This window comes from Cebidichthys violaceus, unplaced genomic scaffold, assembly GCF_023349555.1.
Source record: "Cebidichthys violaceus isolate CVI_PGR_0920_01 unplaced genomic scaffold, fCebVio1.0.p SCAF_15, whole genome shotgun sequence".
Classification (NCBI taxonomy): domain Eukaryota; kingdom Metazoa; phylum Chordata; class Actinopteri; order Perciformes; family Stichaeidae; genus Cebidichthys; species Cebidichthys violaceus.
In genome coordinates, this window is record NW_027176318.1 from 13,539,460 (window position 1) to 13,551,102 (window position 11,643).

General features: G+C 43.2%; 1 protein-coding gene across 6 annotated transcripts in view; it reads right to left on the reverse strand.

The window, feature by feature from the left end:
• Positions 1–3,851, reverse strand: part of myo3a (myosin IIIA) — a 53,663-nt gene extending 49,812 nt beyond the window's left edge. For all 6 annotated transcript variants that reach the window (XM_068710178.1, XM_068710177.1, XM_068710176.1 and 3 more), the window contains exon 1: positions 3,809–3,851. In XM_068710178.1, the coding sequence (XP_068566279.1) occupies positions 3,809–3,837 (29 nt within the window). In that variant the 5' untranslated portion in view covers positions 3,838–3,851. The remainder of the gene's footprint in view (positions 1–3,808) is intronic.
• Positions 3,852–11,643: the final 7,792 nt, after the last annotated feature.

The following is an 11,643-nucleotide window of genomic DNA, read 5'->3' on the forward strand; positions in this document are numbered from 1 at the left end:
TTAATTCAGAACTGGCAAATATTGCTAACTAACGGACATAATTTCCACACCTGTTTAGCTTGCTAACATGGAAGCTGTTGGCTAGCTAACCACTACATACACCTGTTTAGCTACACAACAGCATGCTAAACTCTCTCTAAAATCACTAGCGTTATTTCTTATCTGTTTAGCTAACACACACGCTTTTATTTAACTAAACCACTGTTTCTACACGTTTAGCTTGCTAACATGCAGCTGTTGTTAAGCTAAAACGCTATTTATAAGGTGTTTAGCTTGCTAACACACGAGCATTAGCGAGCCAAATCGCCGTTTAGCCGCACGAGAGCTGTTAGCAAGCTACACGCTAGCTTAACTACTAGCATTAATTCCGCACCAGCTAAACTTCTATGTCAACAACCGTTAGCTTGGTCACAACTAGCGTGTTTAACTTATTAAAAGTGAGGGAGTGTTGTGCTAAACATGTATAAATGAATGATCACGTTATCAAGATGTATAATTGGAAAAGACGTACTTCTACTGATAGTTTGGCTTCCTAACTAAAAAGTTGTTGTTTCTTTGTTTGATTGATTTTAAGTGTTGATCAAAGTTATGGCGTATGGAAAGATTGTGTTTGCATTAATAATACCTATTATAATATAATGTAACAAATGTGCCCCATCACATCCTTTGACAACCTCTCCGTGTTGTGGAAAAGTGAGATTTCATGCAGCTATGACTCTCTCATCAAATTATTGATTCTGCTCAAACTGTCAGAAACTAATTGCTCAAGCAGTGGAGCTGTTAATTCATCCTACAGAGTAACAGATGGCACAGTGATTGTTTTCCCCTAAACACTCAGAAGCATGTAACCATTAGAGAGAGAGAGAGAGAGAGAGAGAGAGAGAGAGAGAGAGAGAGAGAAATCTCTTGTTATCCAACAAAGCATATTAGATTGGTGTATTCAACTCATTGTAGTTTCACCAACTCAATCAATTTAATTCCACATCTAGTAATATATATATATATATATATCTGTATAGTAATAACAAAGCTAAAGGTACTTGATGTTATCCTTTAGAATAGCACATTTTTGCTGTCATTAACTACAATAAAAGCCCAGTTTAACATCACCAATGCCCAGTTATTATTAGATATGTTCGGATCTTCTCATGTGTCGAACTGAATGACACTTTATGCTTTGTTGGGATTCAAGAGGGCAAAAAAGTCCAATCCCTTCTACTGATATCCAATCCCACCTCGGTGCAGTTGGTCAGTCTGTTGAAGTCTCCTTTCAAGCTTATGTCTGGAACATGACTCCAACTTGCAAGAAAGCACAGCAGTTTGAACTCTTTTGGAGGCCTCTATAGCTGAAATATTGATGGCACTATTGATGGCACCTGGACTGTGACCGCTGAGTGCTAACAGGCGGTTATTTTATTGTATTTGTTTATTTATTTAATATTTTTCTGAATGAGCTTGTCTGGCTCAAACATCTCCAGATACATTCGTTGTTGACATGGTATAGTTAAAACTGTATGAGATGTTTCTCATATCTTAACAAGACCTAAAAAGATCGACCATGACGAGAAAAGTCAATCATAATAGCGGGAGACATAGAGGATAGAGAGAAAAGACTGACTTGTTTTTATTTTCACTAAAAAGAAGAAGAGGAAATGAGAAAAAGTAGAGGAAGACACCCTACAAAACCTCTATGAAACGGATGAGGAGAGGATGGAATTTTTCATTTTTAAAAAGAGGAACTGCAATAGGTTCAGTGACCGTGTCAAAGGGCCTCATCAATCAGTCGGCTTTAGGGCCCCTGATAGCCAATAATAAATCTCGGGACCAGTGATGTCTCTGTCCAGTTCAAACACACTGCGTTTCACCGCTCTGTTTCACCTCCACCTCCTACCAATGACCCCCCCCCCCCCACACACCCCCACTCTCCGTCTGGGTGGAACCCCGCGTGACTTAAGCGTGGCTCCCTGGAGCACGTCCTCCAGGCTTGGGCGACGGCCGTAAACCAACCTCATTTCCTGCTCCGCTGCTTTACAAATGGCTCCTGGAGGCTGAACCAAGACCAAGGATGGGGGGGGGGGGGGGGGGGGGGGGGTGCACTGATGGCCATAATAGCTGCATGATTAGAGTGGGCAAAGGTCCAGCTCAGTGTGCCGACTAGACACACCTACTCGCCACCTGCCCCGCTATTTGACCAGTTTAAGAACAGAAAAATACAACAAAAAACGAATGATTATGTTCAAAATTATTGATTTTTAGTCCTCTTTTTGACATATTTCATGGTAAGCTGCCATTGGTTCAGTGTTTCTCACATATCTATTAAACAAAGATTGTGATTTTTTTTTTAATTGTAGCTTCTGTAGGTGTTTTTTTTTTTTTTTGCCATGCTTTGCTAATTGCACATATCTTCTCTTATTAGTGGTTTTATGGATGGCAATGCTGGCCAGTTGGTCGCTCCACCACTTTAGTCTAGACTAAAATACCTCAACAACTATTGTATTGAATGCATTGACATGTTTGTCAGATATTCATGGTCACAAGAGGATGAATTCTTAAGACATTGACCTTTTTCTCCAGCGCCATCATGAGATTAACATTTGTGGGTTTTTTTTTTTTTTTAGTGATACATCTCTACTACAACTATTGTATAGATTGGCATGACATTTGGTGAATAAACATTCCTAGTGCACAGAGGATACACCCTTCTGACTTTATTGATCCCTTTACTTTCTATCTATGCACAACAGCAGGTAAAAATGTTCCCTGATCCAGTTGGATATCTCAACGAGATCGGCACAGACATTTGTGGTTCTGAGTAAAATGTCTCAAAAACGTGGTGCAAACATTCCCACTGCCCTCAGGATGGACTGTGATCAATCACTGTCAGATTGTGAGCACATTCTCAAATGTTCGTATTTAGATCAAAGCATCGTCGCTGGCATCGCTGTGCACTCTTAGCCTTGTTGTGTCCTGATTTCAGTAAAAAACTGTTTTGAAAAGTATAGAGAGGAAAATGTTTATTGACTATAATTAAAATGTCATGCAGCAGTAACACCGCAGCAAAGGTTTAATGTCAGGGTTGTGCAAGAACTTCCTGATGAGGCCACTTGTCTTTCCAAAAAGTCTGCCTCTCTCTCTCTCTCTTGCCACTTATGAAATATTGGATGAGAACCCACGTGCCAAATGTGTGACGTGTTACATAAGCGGTTAATAGGCTTAATTTCCTGACAGGTAACCTACATAGTGCTCCGCTGCACTGCGAGCTTCTCACCCGCTGATCATCCGCCAGTCTCAACACCGAGACGAATCATCCTCTCTGACTGACACTGCAACCGCGAGATATCTCATCTTATGAAACACACACAAGATGGCTGCACGATGGAGTAATCCTGTGCACATACTGTACAGAACTGTACGTCCTTCTGCTTTGATGTGCTTATTTTAGTCTTCTCATTTCATGCGTGCTTCGACAGAAGAAAAGCACAATAAATATGATTTTAAACCAAATTAAGCTAGAAAATGTTATCTATTTCCACACAATGAAATCTGTTCACTGATGATTATGATATAAATCTGTTAAAAAATAAATAAACAAATCTGTTGGTCTCTCAAACACACACTTATGCAATCTGACTGGGTGCACAAAAGCTGATTTCCGTTCCTCTCTCAGAGCTGCACGGCTTTTTGTTTTGATAATAATCCCTCAGATGAACATCCAAAACTACTTGAAGACATTAAACACAACAACTAAAGCCAGATACTTAGATATATAACTAGCTTGAGAAAGATTCAAATGAACAAAGTGTCTTACCTGAAATTAAAGTTGCTGTTGTGGGACATGTTTTCAGACCGACTCCGCCGACAAACCAGTTATGAAATGTGTTCGGATTCAGAACAGTGTAAGTGGTCGAGGACAATTATGTTGTTGAAAATTAAGTGGCTCTGGAATGACAAGTCTCTCGCAGCCCACTCACTGAACTCTGCCTGCATTGTTATTATGAGCATCTCTGCATTGTGACATAAACTCAGAAAGTGAGTCTTCTTGGCTTCAGACACAAGAAATCAACATTCGACATGAAAGTTTGGGTTGTATAATAGTGTTACACACACATTCGCAATGTGATCGATGCGAAACGCTACAAAGACAAATTCAAGAATCAATTTGCCTTGGTGAAACTGACTTTGACTTCACATTTACACTGCGCAGAGAAAGAAAGATGAACGCTGTTGGAATAAAAACTGCATTAGCGGTCCTTTAGCCCAAGTTGGGTCTCTTTAGAAAAGGGGACGAAGAATATTTGCATGACATCTGAACGCTTTTGACAGCGGTTTTGCCGCAGTGAAGGACAAGCAGCAGTTCATGAAGGTTGATTGATTGATTGATAAGGGAATTGATTAACACAGTGTGTGTGCGTGTGTGTGTGTGTGAGTGTGTGCACATGTGGCAATCGATATCAGCCTCGAGTCGCCCCACCGACTGGACCCTGCTCTGTCCTGCTCCGCCATTACAAGGTTACTTCTGGCCTGAGTGACTTCACCGAGGTTGCATTTGTGTTTTATTTCACCTCACGTAAATATGATGCATTTCCCATGAATTTTGCCACTCAAAACCCCTCGACTCAAACGCCTTTCCCCTGTCACGATGCTGCTTAAACAATTCACACAAAGAAGACAACACTAGGCCACTGCGCCCTTCCTCCCCCCCCCCCCCCCCCGCCCTAATCAAACGGTCATAATGGCACAGTGTCGGATACAATCAGGCCGAAATCAGAGATCACTTCAAGGAGATTTAAGGAGGGACGCTGCGATCGTTGACGCCTCTGTGATGCAGATCAGCGGACGGCTGGCTGGGTCTGCAGCGCCCGAGTCGACTCTCCCGTCTGCGAGGACTGATTGAATAAGGCTACTGATGAGGCTATTGTGGCCCTAGGTACGTGGTGTGAATGCCTGACGGGCCCGTGGCTGTCGTCGATGACTGGCGGCCATTGTGGCGATCCGCTGGGCCGTGACGTTCCCAGCTGTGGTGTAGAGCATATCATGAGCCACTTAAATGAGTATTGGGATTGCGCAGTTGATAGAAGGATCATTAGGATATCATTGGCACAGCTATATAAATGCATGACGCTCCATTTTGAATTTTTTTTTTTTTTTTGACCTGACAACCTTTATCATTACAATGTTTATGTGAGCATTTTGGGAGGCTTTACATTGCGCTTTACTGCTGCTTTAGTGGAGGAGTTGCATGAAAGCGTTCTCATCCTTTTTCCATCATCTGTGCAGAGGACAATGCAGTCGGAAGCATGTCACGTTGTTTGCTTTTTTTTTTTTTTAAGCAGTGTGAAGGCAAAAATGCCTCGAGGTGAAATAAATAAACGTTTGCATAATTTCATTCAGTTTGATGCAACGGTGAGGAGCACAAGCTTGACACACAGCTAATCTAAGTGTGGGAGCGTAGCAGTAGCCCATGAGCCTTGGTTTATGTGTGACGTTAATGCGTTCGTTGCAGTTTGTGTGATGGAAGTCGGCTGAATGACGATGTATTTGACGTACGCAGTGATGTATTTATAGCAACACAATTTAAATTCACATTTAGACGTCCCTAATCTTAACACAGGGCATTCTTTAAGACCGTCTGTTCGCACTAGCACCCTCTGCAGGTCCGCAGACGTTAGTGTCACCTTTCCAGTGACGTTCCATTTGTGTTTTCTACAAATGTATAAGATTACACATTGCAGTACCTACAGTGTTTGTTAGCCACAGTGGTGCTTTGAGCCACATGCCAACATGCTGATGTTTCAAAGGTATACTGTTTATCATGTTCAACATCTTTGTTTAGCATTAAACACAAAGTCCAGCTGAAGCTGAGGGGAATGTCATCAGTTTTACAGGTATTTAGTCATGAAGCAAAGTATTGGACAAAATAAGATTGTTTACCTGACGATGGTGCTGGATAAGAAATGAAGCGTTCGCCAAAGTTATGACGAAAGGCCTTTTTCACAGCGGACAATTTGACTTGTCGTAGTCACAAGTGCTACTGATCACACTAACGATGGCTCTGTTCTATTCAAGTCGTCCAGTGAGACAGAAAGAGTGACAGTGTGCGTTCAAATACACGATCCTTTGCTCAGCAGATATTTGAGCAAGAGTTCAAGGTTCTGATGTTATGCAAATTGCATGCAACAGAACATACTTTGTACGGGCAGCTGCAGCATGTACTAAAAGAAAAAAGAAAAAGTATGAAATTTGGAACGCTGCTAGAGCCAGCATACCAGGAAACTGAAATCAAAGCAGCTAGATGGAATTTAGCCGTCACTCATTTCATTATTTACAGGTGTGCATTTCCTCCTGTGACGAGTCAATACTGTATGTCTGCTGTGGAAAAAGTCTATTCATCCTCAGGGGAACATGAATATCTGTGGCATATTTTTAAAGGCAATGTACGCAATAATTGTCGGGACATTTCTTTTACTCAAAACCACAAATGTCAACCTCAATGTGGCGCAAGAGGAAAAGTAAGGCGATCACCAAAGTCATTGGGGTGCATCATCTGGGAACCATGAACGTGTTAAGAAAATCTCATGGCAAACGTCGAGATATTTCCGTCCGGACCAAAAGCAGTGGACTGACAATGAGATTGCATTCATCGCAATGTTTCTATCCAGCCGGGCCACCTATTGTGTTTGAATCCTCTTGCACAGGTAATTCATTAAGTGCATAAAACACAACACGAACAACAATGTGCTTCTGACCTTTTCCCCTTTCCCCGCCCACTCCTCTGCCATCCCACATGAGTACAATCAGCGGGGCGCCTGACACGATGCCGAGTCGCCCCAACAGTGACTCATCATCGAAGAGTTCGTCCTCTTTCCCCAGTGGAGAGGAGTTGCGTAACTCGCTGATGCACATGGCCTCTGAGGCTCTTCAGCACTCGTTCCTCTGCCCGGGTTTTATGAGTGCATATGTCTGCGTGTGTTCATCCTTTCATCCCTGGAAGTCCTCGTAAAACTTTGTTGTTTTCAAGGGTTTAAAAAAAAAAAAAAAAAAAAAAAAAAAAGAGCAGGCACAACATCAGCTTGTGCTGCATCAACAGCACTTGCCAAAAACATTTTTTTTAAACTATTTGTTAACTTTGAGTGCAATCCTCGTGAGTTTCGCTTTGGGTTTTCGCTTCCTCAGCTTATTTTCTAGTGCTGGAATTCCCTGACGGAGCAAACATATTGAACACTCCGATAACACCGAATCCGCTTTTGCTCCATATGGCTGCAGGACATGGTTTTCCATGTTCGGCAGCGCTGCCAAGTTTAGCTGAGCCTCACAGCCCCCGCCCCACATGTGGTCACACCACAATAAAAACTGCCCCAACACAACAGAGTATTTTACTAAAATAAACAACCTCAATGCATGTTCTGTGAAAGAGCAGGGATGTGTGAGAACAACTGGCCGATTCATTGGGAAACCCAGCAGTGTGTAATTAACATCTGTTATCATAATAGAGGTCAAGTAGAAGAGAATACACAGAGAAGCCCAGCTTCCCCTAATCTGGCAGAATCCCTGCTTCCCAAAATGAAAATACAACCAGGCTAGACCTCAGATCTTCAGAGACAGTGTGTGTGTGTGTGTGTGTGTGTGTGTGGCGTGCAATCAGTTTCCAAAGCACATCTCTCTCTCTAAGCTCGGACTTCATCACTACTCTCATGGCAGATAGGGGAAGCATTTCCCCTACGGCCAAACCTCCCATCCGTCTGTGTTTCCAGATAATATGACAGCTCTGATTGGCGGTTAATGGCCGGTTGCATTCGAGTCATTTCACTCCACCACACTCGCTTTATTTCCTTTACTTTCACTTTCTTCCTGTCATCACCTCTGCTAGAGAGAGAGAGAGAGAGAGAGAGAGAGAGAGAGAGAGAGAGAGAGAGAGAACCCACAGGGCTGTGACAGAATCATCCGAGTCAAACAACCTTCTCATGCTGAAACGCGCCAGGAAATAGACACCACCGCTGAGATGACGCCTACCCATGAATACTTTGGTGTTTGTAAGCAAATATTCTGAAGCACATTGTGAGTCTTTTACACCCCGAGTTGTGTGTCTGCCTGAATACAGTCCCCTTCTTTTTTTTGTCCTGCGTCACCGAGCGGATAACCAACAGGATTTGAGGGTGGGGTTGAGTTCCTTCATGCTGTCATCTTGCGTATTCTTCTACGTCACATCCCATCATCTCCTCTTTGTCGTTGGTTGACGTCGCTGTCGCATGAGTTTGCTGGTTTCTGGGGAGGAGAGAGAGAGAGAGAGAGAGAGAGAGAGAGAGAGAGAGAGAGAGAGAAAAACACCCGATTTTTCATATTTTCACAGGTTGCCTTCTATCTTTGGAGGTTGTGTCAGAAAACAGATTCATAAAATGACCCGACTACCCATAATGCTACCACGAAATATATACACGCAACCTCTCGGAGCCCACGGCATACAATCATGTATCATGTTTTTGCTCTTACATCTCCCATGAGGCACCGCTGTCAGTCAGCGCCTCTGACCCTGAAAATAGAGGTTGTACCAGCTTTACATATCTCCAAACAGAGACAAGGCCATGCAGGTGCTGCACGGACAAATAGATCCACTTGAGTGCAGAAGCTCAGCGTTGGCTCTCGATTGATTACTGCACTGTTGACGTAATAGCACTTGCACACGGATGTCGAGACTGAGTGCAGCCATCTTGTCTCTCCAGGAATAAAAAAAAAAAATCACGCCTGTGGTGAATCATAAGGCTATGGCGACATGATGCCCATCGAAAAAGGGGGCTGTCTCTGCGATGAGGTTTGGTTTATAGGGTCCCGTTTGCTGGATTCTCCCAGAATACATTACACCCCCCCCACCCCCCCCACCCCCGCCCTCCTGCCTTTAAGCTTGCGAGACTATTATCCAGCAGCCCCCAGTAAGTTCTTATCAGTGGCAGCCAGATGGAGAGCGCACCAGCAATACCTCAAGACTTGTTGATGGAGCTGCGCTGGCAGAAAGGGCTGTCATTGTGGAGGGATCCAGATTAGCATCGTCTCTATTTTATAATTGCCAAGAGGGGTGTCATTAATGACCATTTCATCGGCTTGTGTGGACAGCTTGAAGGGTTGACAAAAAACAGCTGGGCTAACATTGTGTCTGAGAGGGTTTGCATCCATGTCGTCCTATCCATGTCTTAAGATGCATGTTTAAAGAGTCACGCTACACTGCAGCGGGAGCTTATTACTGTTAACCCATCGGACCGAATCTCATCAGCTGCTGTAAGGCAAACTGTGCACGGAGGGGCGTGTGTGTGTGTGTGTGTGTGCGTGTGCGTGTGTGCGTGATGCGTCTGGCCACAAACAATAGATCATGACGAGAGTGAACTGGATGCAACACTGTCCTCTAGTGCTTCTCACCACTAGCAGAAACAAGCCCGTGGTCTCATGCAGTTAATGTGGACTAGACAATATATAGTGTGAGGAACGAAAACACGACAAAGTGTGTTTTTATTCCCAGAACATTTTTTTAAAAAGCTGTTGAAGAAACTATGATTTTGGTTGACAAAAAGCTGTAGTTGACGTCCCCCACCAGTCATCAGATGTCTCTGCAGAGAGAGGACAGGAACAGTCACCCACCAGTACGCAGACTCCGGCCCCCACCTCAATTCTACCACAGGGGGAAATACCCACAATGCACTACTTGATGTTTTTGGATTGGCGTCTCGTTGGTGCTCTGACCCACTTCTTTTTTTTTCCCAGCAGCGAGCAGGTTATTTTAAGATTTCATTAGCGGGAAGACCAAGGGCGGAGGAAAGGTGAAGAGACATGCAGTCACATCAACTGTCCGTCCATTTTGGAGAATTTAAAACTGTTTGAGCGTCTCTGGCCTGACACTAAAAAATGAGTAACTCTGATGACCACTGGTATGTTGTCAAGTCCTATAGTGAGGATAGTGTGAGGATGTGTCACTGAGTCTAAAGCTTGATCCGGTCACTACTACCTACTGTTCAAAGACACCAGACGCAGCCTGCAGACGTACTAAAGATATAAAGCAAAGGAAATTATGAAACATAATTTGGTTTAAAGTGGAATTAAGGTTTCTACCCGAGATGGCAGCAGTTTAAAATAAATAGTTCACTGTTTTGAGAAATACACAATCATTCACTAAAGAAGATTGACACCACTCTGGTGTTGGTGAATATGGAGCTAGAGCTAGCAGCCAATTAGCTTAGCATAAGAACTGGGGAAAAAAAAGGGGGAAACAGCTGGTCTGGCTCTGTCTAAAGATAAAAAACCTCCACCTACCATAAACTTTAAAGCTCAATATGTAACACATTATATCCTGTTGTTTTTAAGACAGAGCCGTGCTAGCTTTTCCCCGTGTATACAGTGTTGATGCTAAGCTAAGCTAACAGTACTCTGGCTCCAGCATAGCTCAGCACAAAGAGTGGAAACAAGGAGAAACAGCTAGCTTCAGAAAACACACCAAAAGCTCAGTAAATGTTACAATCATGTATGTCCTTTCAGTATTTATTTATTTGCACTATTTAGAACTTAAAGAACATGTGACTTTATTTCTCATTTCATTATTGAATATTGGTGCTTTTTCTATAGATACAATATTTATATTCACACCTATTTTTCACTGTATGTGTACATAACAGCCCTGTCTGTTCTTTACTTTCATGCGTCTGTTTTTTGTTGTCCATGTCTGTGTAAATACAAAAAACAGAGTCAAATCCCTTTTATGTGCGCGCATACATAAAGCTGATTCTGAATATTCCTTGAATTTTTTTTGTCAAATTAAGGTGACTCCAGGTATTAACTGCACCCTGCCAGGTTTGCCGTTTCCCCGTTGTTTCCAGTCCTTGTGATAAGCTAAGCTAAGCTAAGCTAACAACTCCCCGCTGTAGCTTCATATACATGAGAGTTATCCATCCACTCATCTAACCCTCAGCAACAAAGCAAATAAGAATATTTCCCCCCAAAAAACAATTCTACCAGACAAACAATACGCCGGAGGAGATGCCAACACAACTGGTTACTCAATATCCAGCAATAATCTAAAAAGTGATATTAAACTATTAGAACTATTTTCCCCAGAAAGCATTCAATCAATTGAAGTCTGAGCTCTTTGTCTCCCAACAGGCCTGGTGATCCTTTACATAATGTGTCTGAGGTGTTTATTACGCAGCAGGTCTGGCCCACGCTGACAGAATAACAACAAAACATTTGAGCCCACCAGGTCAAACACATTTTACTTGCATCATTAAGAGGGTGATTGGTGGTTATTACAAGCTACTCTGTGTGAGAACGTCCAGATGCTCTTTTTGTCAAGGTCAGGATCAAAGCTAGACGAGGAGGAGGAGGAGGAGGGGGAGGAGGAGGGGGGTGATTTTGCACCCATCGGGCACTTGAGCCTCCGCAATGACGAGGCACCTGCAACCAGGAAAGACACACAAAATGGAGTCCCAGCTGGCTCCACACACACACACACACACACACACACACACACACACACACACACACACACACACACACACACACACACACACACACACACACACACACACACACACACACACACACACACACACACACACCAGTGAGAGTCAAAAAGGCCGGGGGAGGAGGAGGGAAGGCTTCAGGCTCGAT